General features: G+C 42.7%; 1 protein-coding gene across 1 annotated transcript in view; it reads right to left on the bottom strand.

Moving 5' to 3' along the window:
- fbrsl1 (fibrosin-like 1) overlaps positions 1-21,801 on the bottom strand; it is a 253,704-nt gene that overhangs the window by 94,935 nt on the left and 136,968 nt on the right. The window contains 1 exon segment of the mRNA XM_034541227.1: positions 2,711-2,740. Within this exon segment, the coding sequence (XP_034397118.1) occupies positions 2,711-2,740 (30 nt within the window).

Here is a 21,801-nt window from a genome sequence, read left to right as displayed (position 1 = left end):
TAAATGTGCCAAGTTGTGTGCACCGCTGCGGGCTGTCTATTATAGCAGGCCTCTGGGGCAGCCTCTCCATATGGCGTCACATATGGCACTCAGCAGCATCAATTAATGTTGTTATAATACTGATTTTCATGAGCTGGGGTTTCACTCCTTTCCTCTCTTCTCTACCCCTCCAAACCCTCCTCTTTTTACACCCGCTGTTGCCGATTCTTTGATTCTTCAAACTGCCTCTCTTCGATTCCTCAAACCTGGCTTCTGAAAAGTAGAGGATCCGGGAGCTTTTCTTTGCCACATTTTGAAAGCTCCTACCAGCTCTACTGAACGTTGCTCAAAGACCGTGAACATGACTTTGTTCCCACTCTACTGCAGAAGAAGGGTGATACTACCACCAATGTGTCAGAAACTGTGCATCTTCTCTGAAGCGGAGAGACTTCAATCAATAATATATGAAAGAATATGAGAGGGATTAAGACAGCAATTATACAGACTGATAACTATGTTAGGTGATATTACATATCTGCAACCAAACACAACAATTGTAGTTTTGGTCACATTAGGGCAGTATCAGGGCCTATTAGTGTCTTAAATTAGGCCTGTATTTATGCACAAAGTAATAGGCAGATGGATGTAAGAACAGAATCTGAGGGGCCTTTTTGTTCCCCGGTGCCTTTGGTGGTGGATCTGACAGGAAGGGAACAAGAGCGTCGCAAAAAGCCCCGCTTAAAAAGCTCCCAGCCACACCAGCCTTGTCAGCGACGCCACAATTAGAGACTAGATCACTGGCGCTTCCCAGCGAGACACATCTCACCACCACTCCTCAATGGAACTCCTTCGTTTGAGGAACACACTCAAAGCTGGGTTTTAAAACGTTTCGGATGGCTAATCACTCTCAGGATGAAAGGCCCAGGCGTGTTCGTTTGTCTCAGCGTGGGGAGCTTCCCTTGCCGCATCTCTGTCTCTGATTCTGATTGTTTTTGTTCGTTTCTTTTTCAGCATGCAGGCGAGCTGGCAGGCAGCGTTGTTTGAAGGTGCAGTCAGACCCGAGTGCAGGCCTGATGCTTTGTAGTGATATTTCCAGCAGCACAATCTCATTACTTTTTGACGTGGGGGATGCGTGCAGGGGTGGATTGTCATTTCACGCTGTCAAAAGTTCCGTGAGGGAACAGAGACGAGAATGGAACTTCAATGACCTGCGCGCCTCTGCCTCGTCAAGACGGAATATATTATACCAAATAACATAGATAAAATCCAATGAACCAGATCCTTTAAGATGCTTGTAAACTTAATGTACAGTCCCCAGGGGCGTTGAGGGAATCTCACTCCTTATCTGGACTCTTTGTAATTGGATCTATTTCACAGCCTCCTAAATCTGTCACTATACATGCCCTGAACCTAATTAACCTACACCCAGCACTGTAGATACAGGCAGGCAGTGCATGTGCAAATGTAGCTAAGACAAACAAATCTTTGTGTTGAGCGAAAAAGTCCTCAGGGCATCATCCCACACCTCTCAAAGATGGTGAGAGCTTCTGGACGTTTTTGCATGGGACAATAATTGGCAGCTCCCCCCTTTTAAGAAAAACTGGGGGAGGTATCCCTCAGAGTTGATTTCACACAGAGTTCTTTCTATACAGAGGAAAACTTTGCTCTGTTTAAGAAGCTGCCAGGCACTGATTGAAGCGCCTGGTTACTATGCAAACCCCAGCCTGTTGCTGGGGTGACTGTCCCAAAGTGCTTCCTGGGTAATTTTCGAGGTCACTGGTTTGTGCACGCCTATGTGGTGCAGATGGGCCCACCCTCATTCAGGGCCCAGCAGGAACTCTTTCATTAGACCCAGTGAATAGCCTCATTCATCCCCTTCACCTCAATTGGTCATGCTGGGTCTCCGCAGAGAGCCCAGGACAAACTTTTCTCTCTTTCCCCTCCCTAATCTTCCACGCACCACCCACCTTAGTCATGCTTCACTTTTGTTCAGTAGCATGTGGGAGCTGAAGCTTCAGGCTTCATTATTGGGTGCAGACTACCTCAGACCGCCCACATGTAATGACTGGAACGTAACAGACTACTGACATGCTGTCTTCGTTTATCTTAAAGAATGTAAATTAAAAACATTCTGTGACACATCATTTACTAATAGATGGCCTATAGGCTTACTTATATTTACTGCATTATTATTTTCATGTTCGGGAAAACAACATCTTATTTAACACATGCCCGTACAAATTATAATCCTTCATATTCAGAGATAAGTATTTTTGCACGCAAAAATCTTTAAGTTATTAGTGCGTTAATGCCCGCTTCGATATTGCTATTTCTATCTCAGTAGTGCACAAAAGACCCAAAGGTCTTCCAGCAGAAAGCCATTTCCTCCCGAGGTTTCCTTTCCATCCACTGAGTCGCTCCTGGAACTGCAGTGCTTAGCCATGCTTGTGGATCCTCTCCTCCTGCCTCCTTTTGGCCCTCAAGTGAGTCTCAGGTCTGGCCTAGTCAGAAGTGACTAATTGTCTTGAGTTGTTGGTGTGCCTTGAATGAGATCCCGTACAGTCTGCGACAGGGTGCACAACAATTTAGTTTCTCCCTTCCTCCTCCCCTCTCCCTCTTTCTCCTTCTTGCAGCAGATTTTCCCCTTCTGCTTCTCAAGCTACTGAGCTGTAAAATTGAGTGGACGGCAGGCAGCATAAAGAATGAGACCTGGCATCGTGGACGCACTAACCTTGAGTAGGGCCACTGCTGCTGGCTGCACCTAAAGAGATGGAGACAGAATGTCAGCCATATTGGACTGAAGAAGGATAAAATGAGGAGAAAGGAAAGACCAAAAGGTAGAAAGAAAAGGTGGAAACCCTTGCCGATGAAACAATATGACAACGTGGTTAAAAAAAAGCACATCGATATCAGGATGGACATTCACACAAGAAATAGATGACGGTTGTTAATCACAGAAAGAGAAAGTATTAGCTACTGCAGTCTACCTTTCGACCTTTGAATTTGACAAAAACATGCTGAACAGTTAAAATGTCTGATAAAGTGAGCATAACAGTGTATCATAAAAACGACCCGGAGCATGTTTCCTAGTAGTTCTAACAAAACTATCCTTCGTAATGAAATCAACTTGTATAGCCACCCTTTGCAATAATGTGAGCAATCAATTACTGAAAATCACAAATACACTGCTGCAGTGGAGATGTGAACAAATGGAGAGCCAGTCCCTTACAGATGATATTAGAGCTCTGAGCTGCTCTCTTTCCTCGAGAGATTAAGCAGGTTTTACTCTCCGAGACGGACAGTGCTCCCCCCCTCCAGTGTGCTGCACTATCATTTGCAGGAAAATTACTTCAGTAATGAAGAATCCAGGCCCATAAATCCTCATGGCCTCACCTTCCTTTGCCTCCCAAGTCTTGCTGAACAGCTAGTAAAAATTCCCTTTAAAAAATTCATAGCGCAATTTTGCTCAAATCCCTCCCAGCAAGCACAATTATGGAACTTTCATCTCAATTGATTTATGTCCTGAGCTGAGAGAGGAGGGGTGAAGGGGGTGGCTGGGGGGGGAGGAGAAGGAGAAACAAAACAAGTGGTAAATCATTGTTTTTAAAAGGAAAGGCGTTAGGCCAGTTTCACTGCATGTGTTTTGTAGTGCATGAGATCGAGAGGTGCCTGGATAGGGGGGGGGGGGGCATCTGAAGGATTTGAAAGCAGGATTGTGATGGCAAAAAGGAGAAGAAGGGTAGGGAGATTGGGGTGAAAGGAGTGGTATTCCACTTGATTAATAACACTAATCAAATTATACAGTGTTCCACTGTGCCCTGAAATCTGGGGCCATAATGTCCTCTAATGGCGTAGTTCACAGAGCTAAACTTCGGAGGGAAAACATGGTGCTGACTGCTGCATGCCTTAATGAAGGCAGTAAAACATCCATTTCCAGAAGCCATGAAATGAAAGGCAAGATTGTAGATGTGCACCCAGTGGCTCTCGCACTGCAAAAAAATAAAAAATAGAAGGCTGTTAACACAAAAGACAGTGTTGGAGAGAGGGAGAGACAGAAAGATGCAAGACTGTAAGAAGAACAATGAGGAGAGAATGGTATAAGTGAAGAGATTTAAAGGGCAAGCACACCAAGAATAAGGGGGTATAAGAAGAAAAGGGATGATGAAGAGTGGATAGCAAGACAGATTGGTAGATGCCCTCAGTGCTTTATTTCCAAAGAAGGCATGAAGACAATCTGTGTCTGCTGATTATGGATGAGCCCGGCTGCTTTACTATGTCTGTTATACTTAGTGCTGCTGACAGAATCCACAATTCATCACTATTTAGTTGCTGATGCACCTAACCACAGTATCCTCCTACTCATCTATCTCAATGCTACTCTATTAGGGTATTCCCTCTGTCTATCCAAGCATGCATTCAGTTGATCCATCTATCCATCCGTATTTCCATTCGTCCATCCAGCCATGTGGGCATTCGTCTCTCCGTTCATCTTTCCATCCATCCACCTGTCTGTCTCTCCAACTATCAATTCATCTTGTGTCAATACAACTCTGCTCCGAGATCTGACACATACACCAATATTGCTTTGACCTCAGCTGACAGCTAGTTGCTGTCGGTAAGAGCTTAGCATGTTATTTCTAGGCAGTATGACGTCTGTCGGCATATGTTTGATCAAAATCTAACCACAACAAGTGAAGATCAGTACGGCTCCAGTCACAAAGTGTAGTGCTGTAGAAAGAAAAAGTTTGCTGCACTTAAACTATATGAAACTTCAACCACTTAAATGTATACAAAAGCTTTATGGTTTACATTTAATGACTACATTGCAAATGCTACAAACAATCAAGTCAGCCTTTGCTTCTTGAATAAAGCATTGCTCATTGTCCTTGGGGCAACATTTCATCTGGAGAGCAAGGGGGAAAAATCAACAAAGCTGAGAAAACACAGATTGCTATTGTTATTATTATCATAATTACAGTTGTGCTTATCATGCAAGCAGCCTCAATCAGGATGAAATACAGTTTAATTTGATGAAGCTTCCTGTTTTGACTGACTTGAGTTTGGGAAGCACACACTTGGCTGGCGTGCCAAAAACTCAATCAGGCGCAATTACATAGCCATCAGATAGAAATGTAATTGATTTGAAAGCTGACATGAGATATAACTACATTACAGTGGCGGCACAGTGGGGAGGCTCCTTGGGGACGGGGCCTACGGGGAGCTCATTACAGCCAGGCTTTGAATTATTGAGTGCTAAGGCAGCGACATTGAGGGGAAGAGGCGAGTGATTGGCTGCTACAACTCGGCAAGTGTTTATCTCAACTTACAGCAACCCAAGACGTCTGTAGGAGTGATCTGACCATTCATGAATATTGCACTGGGAGAAGTTGTAATGGTTCATAATTGAAAGGGTTCAAGCCAAGGTAGCATATGTGGGTGCACATCATACCTGTTATTTCCATATCTAGTATTTGTAATGAGTTCAACTCAGGCTTCCTAAGTTTCCACGGCAATGACACTACCTTGCCCTCGGGTCACATATTTAGCGCTTAGCTTAGCATGTAGTTTGTCTATCATCACGTCATGTCCCACCCAACCCTGCACAACGAGAGCTGTGATAACAAAGCATGATGCTGTCTAACATGTACTTTGACTGAAGTAAACTCTATGGGTCATTCCTGAAGAGGTGACCGGTGACTGTTGAAGACATAAGTCTCTGCTGAAGGGCCTCACCGTCCCACAGGAAACTGGTGGCTGCCTTCCTCTGGGAGAGCTATGCCCCTAGGCCTCTGCCACTGATCTCAATCTGTATCTCTCATTATTTCTATCGCTCTTCTCTCCCTCCTCACACAGCCCTCCTGTGAGCTTTCTCACAAAAATGAGATCTCAATTAATTCAAGCGAAATGAGGACGAGGGAGGATGAGGACCCGGGAGCCCAGAGAGACAGAGAACAAAAAAGATAGCGGAGCATGTGCATTTAGTCAATCCTGTCTGCAGTTTAAACATGGATCATAAACAAACAAACACTCGTCATTACAGATTGTGACACAAATAGAGGAGCAAAGCCTGAAAGAGATGAAGACATGATTAAAGACATGATGACATGCAATTCCCTGTATGTTGTCTATTCCATGGTTCTGGGAGTCTTACAGATTGACCTTTTAGTCGAGCTCAGTGACAGACATTCTAGCTCTTATGACACAACGGTAACAGATGCTCGAGATGTAAAATTAGAGTTCCAAGTATCCCCTTCAATAAACTACATGTCAGAGGGAATGAACACACTGTTGGTGAAAAAAGCTGCATGTACGTCCGTTTATTATTGTGACCTGTGACCTTGTGAACAAGGACCTCATGCTAGACAACTGTCATCTATCTTGAGTAAGCCCGCTCACCCTGCTTATTGCGATATTAGGGTCCTACAAGCCACCACACAGCTCTGTTAATTTTCTCATAGCCTTGCAGAAGACCAGCTGTTAGCAGGGGCTGCCGCTAGGTTTGAGGTTACTAGCGCACACACACATCCACACACACGCAGACATTCTGCTCACACACAAAATATGTGCTATGAGGTGGCACACTGCAGTACTCCCAGCAGATACATATGCTAAGTAGGTTAAAAACAAATTGACACTGCACCCACTTTTTCCATCTGGATTGTTGCTCAAAGCAAGAAACTGTTTTATGTGTGTGTCACTGAGAAGTAAAAAAACAAATAAGAATAAATGACCCATTTTTAACGGAAGACAACTTGTAATCTGTGAGCTGTTATCTCCAGTGCAATGGTGTTATAAAAGTAACCACCCCTATGACAGAGCGTAAATCTCACAGTATTCTGAGATATTTGTATGCTTGATGCTGACTGCAGTGCATATATTACAATGTTTTATCAGTCCCAGCTCTAGGACAAGGCTAGTAAAATAGGCAAGTCAGATAGTTACAGATTTTCATATGATAAATACCTTGCATGTAAGGAGCCAGGGGGTATTGTGGCAAATGTGTTTCCAAGAAAATCAGTCTGCCACTAGTACTTAGAGTGATTGAATAGCCTGTAAACAGAAGCAGCAGACTTGCTTGACGCTCTCTGGGAGACACTAATATAGTTGTGCTTCCAGGAGCTGAAGGGAAGGAAGAAGGTGGGGCGCTGAAGTTCATGAACTAAACAGCGAGCGCAGGAGCTTTTAAAATTACCCTGTCTCTGCACTCAGCCTGGTCTCTGAACTGAAACTGCAGAGTAAAAGCACAAGACTGCTGAGTGAAGTACGTCAAGTGAGTCATAAGACAGCCTTGGTCAATGGTTGATAGTGTTCCTCACATTAGCCCAAACAAAAATTGGATCTATCTTTAACAATCTCATTTATAAAAAGCTGTATGATGAAACTTTGCCTCATTTACGCTTCCCACCTTCTCCGCTGCAAACCCCTGATGAGAATACATTCTCCTTGGTTCATGGTGCTTGTAAAAGGACCTTTTTGATAGCAGGCCAGCATCTTTCCTAACTTTAAATTCATCACAGTCAGAGATCATAATTCCCAGATCTATGTCGAATCAAGAAACTGTGGAGACTGCACATAGCCTTGTTCATGCAACACTTCTAATTGAAGGCGATATGAGCATGAAAATGGTTTAAGCACACAATTTAGCACTTTACTTGAAGGCATGTCTGTGTATTCACTACACATCAGCTGACATTGACACTATAACTTTAGCCTAAAGATATTACACACATACAAAGAAGGTTCTTCCATGACCTGAGTTTGAGGTCTAATAAACAGTCAAGTAACTTTTCACTGCTTGGTAAACAACTAATTATGTTGATTATTTGGTCAAAAATTCATTCAAATTCGACAGGAAAAGCAAAGACAACACAACCAACATGGATAAAAGATATATTTTAAAAGTTGTTCCACTTCCTTGAAGTCAGTGCTTTGGTGAATAATTCATATTTGATTAGTGTCAATTTCCAAAGAACTGTAACAGGAAGGAGGAGAGGCTGTGATAATTCAAAATGCAGCTACAGCAGTTTCGTTGGTGGTGAGCCGTTTTAAGAATGTGAGCAAAACCACAACCTATGTGCCTATTGTGCAAACCACAGCCCAACGCAAACTGAAGGCAAGTCCTGTGAAATAAACACATCAGTTTAGTTTTCTAGCTTCTGACAGTGGCACCTATGGAACTTGATACACACGTTACAGGAATGTTTAATCAATGTGCACGGTCCCTACCAAATAAACCACTAAAATGTATAAATAGATTTTACATGCAGATGCTTCCATAGAGGGCATGAGGGGGTCAACTAAATCTTTCAAAAATACTACATGCTATGGCCTTCACCAGATCTCAACCCAACTGAACACTTGGCATTGTTCTGGAGTCAAAGCTAAGACATTCTCTGTTAAATACAATTGTTCCTTTAGCCCAAGTTAATGATCTGAAACAATATACATGTACATTACGTGTCTGAAAATATAACTATTAGATACACACTTGCATCCCAAGACACCTGCACCACATCTCTTCTGACCCAAACATGAAACCAGGACAAGAAACACTATGCAACCATTTGTGGTTCTGTTTGTCCCCCCGGGGACGTCTTGGCTCTCAGAAACCCTGCCCTGGCATTCACCCTAATCCCCTGAGAACGGGCCAGTAGCATACAGCTAAAGCGCCAGGTGATTGCATATCTGTAACAGACCTCCGTAGAAGTCTCCAAACGTGGTCCTGGTGACACTGCCAACTTGACAGCCCTTCTCCTGTTCTGCACTTGGCCTCAAGGGCAGAACTTGTATCAGCTTACATCTCACAGTTTACCTCCGAATAACAAGAGCCACATCAACCTCAACAGATTCAATTGAGCAGAATTGCACACAGTTCATTGGTTTTTGGCTGGTGCTTGCGGAGGAGATGACAGCAATGTGTGGAGCCAGAGAGTATCAGTTGACCCAGACTAATTATTCATAAGGCCTTGTTGTGATGGCTGCTGCTCTGGTAAGGTCAGGCAGGAGCAAACAAAGGGGGGGAAAACAAAAACATTTCCTACTAAAACGGAGTGGACACCACTAGGTATCTGCAGGAAACTATGAAAGGAAATGTGATGGAAAAAGAAATATCACTAAGAGTAGTGAGCTCTTTCCTTGGGCCGTCGTAAGTGGACAGCAGCGTAACAGCTACACATTCCCAACTGGAGGTTGTGTTTGATGCAATGGAGGATATGATATAAGGGAAATCATGCATGGTTGAGAAGAGAATGGTGCAGCTCCTTAACTAATAGTACACCCTTTGTCCTCACATCCACTGGCAGGCTGTGCCTTGAAATTTGTAATTACAGTAATTGTGATTTCGACAAATGGGTCTCCACCACACTCTACGACGGTGAAAATACAGGTTGCGTTATTCATGAGGAGTCTACTAAAAGCATCCGTCGACATCACATCGCTTTAAATTACCAGCTCTTGGATAGAGGACATTTGAAATGTCCATATGTCTGCAAAAATATTCAGAAAATACTTTTTAGATGCGTCTGTAACTGAGGCATGAACTCAATGACTCCTATAAAAGGAAAACTGAGAGAATGTGCTTGATCTGAATGGACAGATCAACTGCTTTCTGACCTCTATTTATAGTCAAAATGAACCACTGAAATGTGTACAAACAAGTGTACACGCACACACATACACAAACACATAAGACCCACTTATGAGCAAGCTCAGTAGTGAGGCAATTAGTGGAAGAGAGGAAGAATGCTGGATCAGTTACAGTTATTGAATGTTAATTACAGCGCTTTACGGTGTTGAGGAGATAACGAGTTAGCGCCTGGTGACAGCAGCGACACGTCCTTTAACAAGAGCTGTGGAAATTTATGAAACTTGAGATCAGGGACAATGAGGCGTTACTGGCTTGTCAGACGCTCTCCTGCTCACCCTCCCTTTGTCCTAATGAAGGCAGACACTTGTTTCTTTCTCTTCTCGGCTCGTTTCAGTGCTGTTAGCCTGAAATGATTATTTATTTATGGGGGAAAGGTAAAGGTCTGATTGCGATTATGTCCTTGTCCACCTTATCATCCCACATCACCAATGCCATTCAGCTTATGATATAGCGATAGGCTATAAAAAATTAAGCAGAAAACATGTGGAGGCATAAAGGCCAAAGATAAACATAGGGTCATATTACAGATAATTCCCTGTCTGGTGGAGGAAATATAGCCGGTAGCCAGACAAAAGTGAGTGACCATTAATTCCAGTCTATCTAAATAGCAAGGGATCAAGAGCTCGGTGAAAGCCGAGGGGTTAATATGGTCATGTTGTGAAGCCTGGTTTGGAATTTAGGTTAATGGAATCATTGATAGGGCTCAGCTCTAATGCCAGCGACGCTTAAGAAGATCCATGCCGCATGATTTAGACAAATCCTGGAACAGTCTTCAAAGTTTCCCCCACTGACCCTGGCAAGAGTTTTTGAAACAGACACACAGACAAGTCTGAGGATTTCGCTGAGTCTACACAGCCTCTGCTAACCAGAATCCCCCAGGCTGTATCAACAGCCTAAATGGTATTTATAGAATATTACATCAGTTACACTGGGGCAAACGTGGGCCCCGATGGAAATATTAGGCATAACAAACACATAGAGAGAGCCTTGTAAATTACTCTGAAATATGTGAGCAGGAATGTACAGTAAACTATGGGATTTTTGAGGTTGTAGCTCATGTCTAGACTAAGACCTGGCAGTCAATTATGCGTTGTTCAAAACAAGTGATTTATATCTGCATCAAAGTATCTTGACTTATCTCTTGTGTAGCCATATTACAAGTTGTGCTGTGATAAGAATGCTTGTGCGAATAGAAAAGGACTCCTAATGACCACAGTAAAGCTGCTGACCTGCTCCCAATACCTGTGGTGGGGAATCAGTCATTTATGTGGACTGCAGCCTCCACGAAGAGAGCAAGAGAAGCTCTTTAATACCACAGAAGACGAGGCGTCTAGGATGGTGTTCAGATGTCAATAAAAACAGGTGTTAACCAGCTTAGCTAAGATGTTAAGAGCTTGGATAATCCTAGCCTGGATCCAAGAGGGATCCGTCTCTGGAATACTAATGCTTAGGAAGCAGCGTTGAAGCGCACACAGCTAGGAAGTTGCTACTACAGGCTGTGAACACCTTATTCACATCTGCTGGCAATTACTAAGGATTGAAGAATGAAGGACGTTCACGTATCGAGAATACTTGCTTGTGAGGAGGAAAAAGGGAACGTTTTACTTTGAGTAGTTTTGTAAAATCATGTATGTATGACTGAAATCACTCATCACTCTTCATTTAAGTTTACATTCTAAATCATTATCATTCAGCCACTCACTTCTTATGACCATCAAATACAGAATTCAGTTTTGTCTCAACTCATTGTCATCAGTTTTTTTTCATTTGTGTCTACCATGAAAAAGAAACATTATATCGCTGTGTTTCGCCAGGTGTTTCTACATCTCTAAAGCAGCTGAGTGCCAGCAGCTTCACACCTGCCACTCCGGTCCAATCAATGCCACACAGGCAGGAAAGGTAATAAGCAGCAGATTTTGCCGAGGAAACCAGTGCCACCTTCAGGCAAGGTTTTAGCATGTTGTATACATGAACCTGCAAAATGTCAGAGTTTATATCAAATTATATAAATGTGTTCACACCCATGCACAGGCAAGTGGGTGTAGGAATGATATGACAACAACTGAACAACTTTGACTGCAGCCTGCTGAACATAAAACAGTAATTAATCTGTTTTTGACAACAACAACAACAAACACAAAAACACTTTCTTGAAAAGTTCTCCAAGCGAAGAACTACAGCTGCGAGCATCCAGTAAGATGTCTTTGTTATAATGTTAGACACTGAGGGACAGAAAGACAGATCAAAGTACTGAAATATTGAATGTGCTCATTTTCTGCTGAATTTATCTCCACACTAACAGATAGCACCTAAAGCAAATGTGCAATCACACCAAAAAGAGCAACTTCACAGGGTAGAATGTGCAAGTGAGCCAACACACTCCATTTCTACGTGAAACCCCTCCCAGACAAAATAAATCAATGCAACTCAAATCAACTCATCACCTGTTTCACTTAATGGACTTTGAGTGTACCACTTTGCATGCTCCATACATTCATAGACTCTCTTACATGCCACCCCATAATCAAATCAGCATCTGGTGTCAGGGTGGCTTGCGGTTCGAGGTGTTCTCGTTTGTAAACACCACCTGCCAGTTTTCACTCTGCTTCGCTCGCCGGGTGACATTAGCACAAGCGTGAAATGTGATTTTGCGTTGAGCAAACCTCTGCACCGAGTACATCCGAGTCTGCCCAGCTGGAAAGCAGGCGTACATAATCTACGGTCACCTAAGTCACCGGAAGTTGTCATGCATAAGACACGAGCCAGACAGTGGCAGCAGCACAGTCCTGCAGGGCCAACTGTGTGGATTTCATCTTGGCTGATGTGAGGGGTATCATTTTATTATGTTAAATCTTTCATTTCCTAACTCTTTAATTCCTTGTTTTCTTTCTTCCTTTTCCGTTTCTCTGACTGTTTGTTTGTTTCCTCTTTTTGTATTATTTTGTTTTGATTATGTATTATATCTTTCAACACCATATTTTGTATTGTGTTACACCTTTTTGCACAATAACAAATCATATTTCAATTTACTTCCTGTCATTATCAAGCATCCAAGAAAACTATTAAGCTGGTGACATATAAAGCGGTAACACAAGTTTACATAACATAATTAAAAACACTAATCGTTAAATGATTTAGAAACAAAATACATTTTTCTATGCCTGAATGGGTCCTGATGTCTCCCTTAAAATGACGATAGATTCACATTCTTTCATTTCCCCTGCTGACTGATTTAGTTGGTCTGCTGAATGTTTGTTAATCACACACAATCAGCTATTGATGCAAAGCCATAAAGCGGCGCAGAATACAAAAAGATCAATCGTAAAGCCAATTTATGGTCGATGGTCAGGTTTGGTTAATACAACGGCGCTTAACTCCTTCTACATGATCACATATAATGCAATCAGATTGTCATTGACAGAGCTATGATTCGATTTCCCCGGTGGGGGCAAAAACGCGTTATTCACTGCTCAGCACTCTGCAGCCAGGAAACGTATGCACTCTGGAACATGGAGAACCACACACACACACACATCACCTTTACATCGCCAGTGACTTGCCTTTCGATGAATGTCAACAAAGCAGTTAGCAGGGAGGAAATGAGTAAAAGAGAGAGAGAGAGAGGACAAAAGAGAGGAGAGGAGAGGAGAGGAGAGGAGAGAGGGGGGTAGGGGGGAGAACACACAATTATAAAAGCCTCATTTCTTCAGAGAACCATAAAGTCTCGTCCCAGAAGGGCAGCTGAGCACAAATCAATTTCTTTCAGTCGATTACAAGCACTGAGGTTCTAACCTTCATTTGTGAGTCTAATACTCCAACAGTTATGTAGAACACATACCAATTAAGCAATTCTGCTGGAATAAGAAGGCCGTGAACTGACGCGATTATGGAGGCCGGGCCCCTGGGGAGGTCGGGTTATCGGCTCAGGAGCAGGGAAGACGATGGGAGCAGGGCGGGAGAGGATGGGGGAGAAAGATGGCGAAGGGACAGGGGACATGGGAGCCAAGGAAAAAGTCATTTATTAAGTCTAATACTCTGTGAAATGTTCCCATGGTAATAAGGCAGGGAGATTGCGTTAATATCAGGGAGCCATGCAGAAAAGGTCACTCGATATCTGTACCGCCCACCGGGGTCGTGCTGATGGGAGCTGCTCAAACACATCTGATAATGCTCTCAGCGTCGTCGCTATGCGCCAGAGGTCGAGAGGATGGGAGCTTGAGAAAAGATGCCATTTCTGGAAATTCCACTGATGTACTGCTGTGCTGTGACACAATTCTCACTGCTGGCTTTTTATGTGCAGACAGCTGTACGACGAGTGAATGGAATAAGCATGATGACACCCAGTCAAAGATTATCAGGCATAAATGTATAGCTCCGAGGCGCATTATGCTTTCCACTAAGTTTGGATTTTGCAATCATTCATCTCCACATTGACATGAATATACAGCAAAGGCAGTCAGCATCCTCTTTTTTTCAGATTTCCAATATCTGTTTGCACACGGGCTCATGAAAAGAAACCATTAGAAGCATTCTCCATCTTTCTATTGTCGCAAACTAAATCTGATGCCATTTTCCTCTTGATTTAAAGAGCATGGATGCATCTCTGCAGATATGTGAAGATCAACACATTGTCATTCACCGCTGAGGCACCTTAACCACCGCCAGAAAGATTTATGGTAATTGATAGCATGTGATAGGATGCAGCCCATAAACCCATGTGAGGTATGTGTTTCTATGGTAACCCTTCCCTCTATTCACTAGCCTATGCACCTTGGTGTTTTACTTTTTTTCCCTGCATTGTAGGCGCTGTCTCTTTGGATGCCAGTGGTAGGAATGAGATGCAGATTTGTGGCAAAACAGAGACACAGATGTTTCCTCATTGCCTTTTAATCTCCTATTCCCTCAGCGGCTGGTGGGGAACACTCCCCTTTAGAATGGTAATTGGACGAGATGAATAATAAACAAAACAAAAACAGAACGACGTTCATAAGGAGCATTTTAACACTTCGGAATGATCATACTTTATGGCTATTATTGGCACGGAGACAAAGGCAAGTGCTGCTTCCTCGGGGAATAGTGAAGGTCTGAGCTTTAACTTGTCTAATCAGTAGAAATCCTATCAGGGTCTGGGAGAGAACGACAATGCTGGCTCATTAAGGCAGAAGAGTTAACAGTCTATCACTGATTTTCCCTCTGTTCCCCTAAATCTGCACTTACTGCACACCAGCCATCTGAGAATATACTATAGCATTCATAGGATTTTATGTTTCTTTATCCACATCTTCTCCTTTTTCTTATTTTTTGGCTTCCATATGTACACCATATGCACAGAAAATCAAACTACAGCTTGGTAGATTAATTGCTTGTACATTTAAGATAATAATTTCATTAAGCCCCGTGTCCTATGGCAAACACTTTTCTTCTGTCTCCCACCTAGCCAAACATCAACCTCCATATCAGTAGGGGCTCCGTGTGTTTCTTGACAGCACTGAGATAAATGTGGATATTTTGACACTGTGTGAAATCAGAAAACTGGCGATTTGCATGAGAAACCTGTCCCTCTTTCTCCCCGGAGAGCTTTATTACAGGAGGATATTTCAAACGCTATCAAATGTGCCAAACATTTACTTTGATAACTCTATCAGATGGCTCCCTGGGTTTAATGGTAGCAATCTGAGAGTGTTGAGGCACACGCCTAAAGCACAGACAATAATGGCGGGGAGAAATACGAGGAAGGGATGAATAAAATCGCTTTAAAAAGTTCATAAATAATGCACCCTGTGCACTAGAGAGAGTTGTTCCTATTTAACTATGCATGCCTCTTCCTGGTTTCTGTGCTGGCAGACACAAACACAGCATGTATTGTGGGTCAACATGACAGCACAGGAGGAGGACAACCTAAGGCTCCATCAATCCTCTCAGCCTTGGCCTCCCACCCACATGGAGCAACCCCTCCACACTGCTAATCTCCAGCCACAGGATGACTGCACCACCTACTGTATTTTCTCGCTGTGCTGAAAAACATCATGAAAAAAGGGAAATCTAGAGATTGACCGTGTACTTGCCACAATGAGTGAGAAGATTTGAGAAAATGGGGGGAAAAAACAAAGTGCAGGACTAATTATCCAATTAATGTGCAATTAAGCCCATGCAGCCTAATGGTCTGTGTTGGATTTGGTAATAGCTCTGCCAGACTGAAGAGCCTATTAAACTCACTGTAGGCTGTGGAGCAGACTCAAACACTGTCTCAGTGAATGGGTAGTCGGATGTTACAATTACAGCAGCTGTCTAAGTCAATTTAAAAAAAGAAAAAAGTATACATATTGTATTTTGGGTTCAGGCATGATGACTACAGATCTAAGAAGAAGAAAAAACACCCACCCTGAAAGAAATTCAACAAGGCATTTCATTAAGACTTTCATTATCTGCCATAGTAGAGTTTGCTAATACATGCTAATTATATTCAAGCTAATATTTAATCACACACAATTTCTCGAGTCAACTCAGTTAGAGGAAATACTAATTATAATGCACGCTTTCAGAGCGTCGTTTATGAACTTCAGCACTGGCAAAATGAGAGGAAACGTGGATGATATCTAAAGATGTTTTTTTTTCGAACTATGAGCGTTTTTAGCTTTGACCAATTCAATTGAGATGTACTGTATGTTCAAACTAGTAATGATGTCATCACCAAAAATCAGAAAGTAAAGCAACAGTTAAAGTTGTATTTACGTTCTAAACTGTCAAAATTACAGTTTAGATGAATGGCCAGAATAAAATGCATAATAAAAGGATTAGGTGGCCTCTGCAACCAACTGAATAGCCCTGTGCTCACTCTTCCCTTTCCAAGACTAACATGAGCCGCAAAGTGAAAAAACACTGACCCACAGTTTATTTTGAAGTTCCCAGTGTGTTTGTTTCACTTCCTGTCTTTGTGGTCTTCCCTCCTTTTATTATGTGCAGCAGTTGCATTTGTCATGTTCCCGAGGTAAGTTTCTTTATTTTTTATCATTTTATTATTTCCTGTTTTATGTTGCGTTACTCACCTCATCCTCTCATTTCAGATCACTTCCTGCCTCTGTATGTTTTCACCGCCACAGTAATTATCTGCCCGGCACCTGATTGAATCCACCTGTGTCTAATCACCTCCACCCCCCCAGTGTATATGATCCCGGTGTTCCCTGTCTGTGTTGGTTTGTCTGCTTCCCTCGTGCACATTTTGGATTTACCTGATCTTGTTTTGCCCCTTTTGGGTTCTTGGATTTTCAGTTACTACTTCTTACCTGGCATGGAAGCTTTGTTTTTGATATTTCTTTATTAAAATCACCCTTTATTCTCCTTCTGCTGCTCGTGTCTATCTGTATTTGGGTCCATACTCTGTTTCCTTTTTGCCTCACCGTGACAATACACATGGTGTGATAAATAAAAAGAAAGTTGGGGGAAACAGGGCGGTCTGATTGTTACACAGGCCAAACATATCTGCAACAGTATGTAGGTGGCTTTACGAGCACCCTGCAATCAAAATCATGACATTATTCAGTTAGGAGTTACTGGCCATCAGCTTTGCCTCCACTCAAGTGAAATAAAGACCAGCAGGGGAAAGTACATGGGATGACTGAGACAAGGAAGAACTTCCTTTGCACTTGAACAACCAACACAAAAAGTAAACATTGCTAGAACACACACTCCAAAATGAAAATGTTACCAAACATGGGTGTAAATATGACACTCATATAAGAGAAATGTTAACTGACATCATAGGCTGATTATGAGCCTCACAATTTGTTCTCACTACGCTGAGACAACTGTGCAAACACACTGAGATCTCTCAGGGTTCAGCGCAATCCTCTACACCTTAGTTCACTTTTGTCTCTCTTCGGCTAATCCTCCGGGACCCAGCAGGCCCGGGCTGTGACTCAGCACGAGCCATTAAGTTGAGCTGCCTCTTCGGCCCGGGAAAGCCAATGTCAACAGGACGGAGTAGAGGTAGAAAGACAATCAGGGTTGGGATGGGATTTAATCCAGGTTCAGAGCCAGTGCAATAGAGTGTCTACGTCTGGGTGAACGATGACTGAACGAGGCAGAGGCCTCTGACTGCAGCCATTTGGAGTTGATCTCTATCTTGTTCACCTCAAATCCAGACACAAAATGGCAGTCGCTTTTCTCTCACTCTCTTTCTCTCTCTCTCTCTTTCACGCTCTCCCTCGCAGTCTCAGGTATGTAAACGATCAGACACACCTTGTCTGCCCATGTTTCATTGATTTCTTGTCTCACTGCCTCTAATCAGCCTTTCACTGGTTTAATTATCTGTAACTTGCGGTATTTGGCCTGCTTTGAATACACTCCCATAGGTCACGTCAGTCTCCTGCAAGACCTTCTTATCTTTAAGTTGCATTTAATCAGACATCAAATACAGAATTAACTTTTACCCAATGTGTACTGCAAATCCACTACTCGTAGCTGCCAAATTGGTGGTGGTGCGTTTAAGTGCACCAAAAGCAGGAACCTGATACGAAAATGAGGTGAAAGACTTCTGAACCAATTCTGATGGATAGATTTCTGATAATGATGATCCCTGAGGTTTAAAAGGAGCTGCTTGACATAACTGTGCTCTGTTGAAAAAAGGGCTAAACCAATAATGGTGACTGGGTCACAAAATGCTCTGCAAAAGCCAGCAGCTTGTGTAAGTTATCAGACTGGTTTAAATACCTCTCTCAATGTGAATCCAATTAGAGGCAGCCTTTGTTTGTTCAGACAAAAGCAGCCATGTTCAAGGCCTGTCTCTCTCTGATTTTAATCAATTCTCTAGGGAAGTGTGTGTTGGAGATACAGATCAGGACTTGCCTACGTCAGTGAAAGGTGTGTGTGTGTGTGTGTGTGTGTGTGTGTGTGTGTGTGTGTGTGTGTGTGTGTGTGTGTGTGTGTGTGTGTGTGTGTGTGTGTGTGTGTGTGTGTGTGTGTGTGTGTGTGTGTGTGTGTGTGTGTGTGTGTGTGTGTGTGTGTGTGTGTGTGTGTGTGTGTGTGTGTGTGTGTGTGTGTGTGTGTGTGTGTGTGTGTGTGTGTGTGTGTGTGTGTGTGTGTGTGTGTGTGTGTGTGTGTTGGACGCTTTTGCAAAGGCTTGTTTGTGAGACTGTCAGAATACCTGAGTGATTCAAACTCAAAGAAAAAGAGAGCATAAAAGCTTTTTCTAAAAGCGTTCATCTCCAAATTCCCAACAAATTCCTTAACCTTTAAATTCCTCAAAAGCTAAAGTTCCTTTTAGTTTTTACTGCAACTTGGCGTTCTAGTTGGGAGTCATACACAGAACCAAAGTTTGCATCAGACACCATTTATATTAGATAATTATGATGGATCACACAGTATATTTCCAACATCTGTTTCTCATACCTAGAAAGGTTAGTGCTGAATTTCCCTTAGGGGATCAATAAAGTACTTATCTATCTCTATCTATCTAATGTGTTACTTGATTACAGCAGCATTAGTGTAGCAGGGGACAATACACCTGTTCCATGTGGGAAGTTTGCAGCTAGCAAGCCTGGCGATGATGGCCGTCTTCAGGTTGACCCTTACAGGAAGAATGTTGCTATATAGCAGTAAAATACAGACGGAAGGTTGGACTTATTTCTTTCCATTCCCTCTCAGAGAAAGGATTTGGAACAAATGAGAACTCCCCCTACCCCCTTCAACAATGTCTATTTTCTGTTGTTGTTGTTGTTCCAAGGGCCTATGTTACCCTAATGAATTCCAAAATGTTAAGATTTGGTAACCTTCCTTTCAAAGGTGATAAAGTCGCCTGCTCCAAGCCCGTCTCTAAATCACATTAGGCATTCAGCTATCTTTTGTAAAGCCCTGCCACAATGTCACTGTGGTTCTGCCTCTACATCATTATGTCTGCTGTTTTTTGTCGGCCTGTTTACAAGCCAAATAAATAGCTATACAAAACATCTGGAGCCACAAAAGAGACCTTAAGTGGGGCTCTTAAAAAGAACCGCCAGGGCAGACTGGGCTGCTTTAACCCTTCTTGACGAGCCTTAGCCACTGAAAATTCAGAGAAAACACAGCTTTCATTGAAATGAGTTTCTTTGGCTTTGTTTACAATTAGTGCAGGTTAGAGAATTGCAACTGAAGAGAAACAAATCTTATTTATCTCTTTTTGACACCCCCAGTTTTCATACTTACCAGCACTAACTTTGCTTTATATATCTTAGCTGTGAGTAAGGTTGAATCTCAGGACTCAATATGAATGAGAGAGGTGCACTCAGTAGAGTCCATATCTCTATGTTTGATGTTGTAATGGATACAACCCTGGGCAATGCAGCATTGTCAAACACACTTCAGCACATCAATGTTCGTCCACTTGGTACAATCTAGCAAAAAATTAAACGAAACTCACCAAGCTGTTGGCCCACTTAGCCGTGGCTGAGTTGCAGAGAGGTACAGAAGTGTGTGTGTACAGGTAGTTGATTTGGCTGTTACCAGTTAGCCAAACAAACCTCCCAATACGGCAGCAGCCGAGACGTACGCAGCAGTGTGTGGCGGGTTAGTTTGGTTAGCTATTAACCGAATACACCGTCCTGTCAGAAAGCTGTTAGCCAAACACCCCGTCCAAAACACAAAGTGTTTTTTCCCCACTGCGTCTCTGGGTGCAGATCAGCACCAGTTAAGAGTAGTGAGTGAGGAGACAGCAGGAAGTCAATGGCAGCTTAAAACATGCAATAAAAGTGTATTTAGAAAATGTGAGTCCTGACTACATACAATTTGAGCATTGAAATTGAACACCGATGGCATCTGTGAACTTAATGGTGCGTGGCCCATTCAGCCTCCTCATTGTAGAGGTCAAGCACATTTTATGAGGTCACCGGCTGTAGATTTACAACCTAAACTTTCTAAACGGCAGCCGTTACTTGGTGCATTAAAACCGGGAGACTCAGAAAAGTGTGTTTTTTGCAGTTTGGTTGGACTGTGACCTGGAAATCTCTCTCAGGGAATAGAGCCAAGGAAGAGGGAGAGAGGAATATGGGTTGTGTACACACGGCGTGAGCTCCAAGGGCACACAACACAATAACTTATGGAATGTCTCGCATCTCCATCTACACAGGAGGATAAGTCATGTTGAGAGGAGGTGCTGGTCTAATTTGTTATGGGTGTACTGCTTGCGTAAGCTGTGCTTCACATGGAAGATTCAGCCCAGCGGTTGGGCAGTAAACCAGCAGAAATGGAGTAACAGAAACACGTCATCCAGTAGCCTGAGCAGTACTGTTGGTCATGATTCAGGGCTTTCTCTGAAGAAATAATTTGAAGCTCGGAATTGGGGCAACAAAGAAAATTTGTAGTAGATTATTATAATGCACTGCTGTTAATGTCTGTGCCCTTTTTTTTTTTTTTAGCTGCACAGCATTAAATGAGTGGGCAGCAGAAATAAAAAGTACAGAAAAGTTAAACACTGCTACAAAAGCTGCCGTTTAATAAGCTGTTTGTGTAGGAGTGTGAGATGAGTTTGACCCTGACCTTTTATGCCTCGTTTTTACATCTCCTCCAGTCACTTTCACTTAGCTTTTGTGCTGGAAGCAACACAGAATAGATTAGAGTCTTAACAGAAAATAAGAATGCTAAAATAATAAATAAAAATGTAGGAATATTTTCAAAGTCCAAGAATGTATACGCACAAGAACAATATGATCTTTCAATAAGATGACACTTTATCTCAGACATAAATAAATTGAAGGAGAAAAACACAATAAAGCACAAACAATAAAGCACATAGATGATGTCTCTGCATGAGGCAGACACATCATCTTACTGCACAAAACAAAAAGGTCAAAGTCTGGCAACCCATGTTTAGAACCAACAGCTAACGCCTCACTTCCCCAACCCATCTGAGAGAATTACAGTGGTTGTTAAGTGTGCATAATGAATGCCATAAAACGGGCCTATAAAGCAGGCATTTGGCCAGCCCCTGGCAGTGAGTGGGAGCAGGTCTAAGCACAGATCTGACTCTGCACACCCTTGTGTCCAGAATGATTGCTGATGGCTTTTTACAAGGAGGGGAGAGGCGGGGCAGCTTCCACATCATTAATGAGCGCTAATATTTCAAAGGAGGACGCAGGGCCCGAGCATTGACCGTTATATTAAAAATCAAACGGTGTGACCTTGTTAAGATGGATGCCTGGTTGCTC

The sequence above is a fragment of the Cyclopterus lumpus genome, chromosome 9 (assembly GCF_009769545.1).
Source record: "Cyclopterus lumpus isolate fCycLum1 chromosome 9, fCycLum1.pri, whole genome shotgun sequence".
NCBI lineage: Eukaryota > Metazoa > Chordata > Actinopteri > Perciformes > Cyclopteridae > Cyclopterus > Cyclopterus lumpus.
The sequence above is the reverse complement of the archived record's forward strand: the minus strand, read 5'-3'. Positions and strand labels throughout refer to the sequence as shown.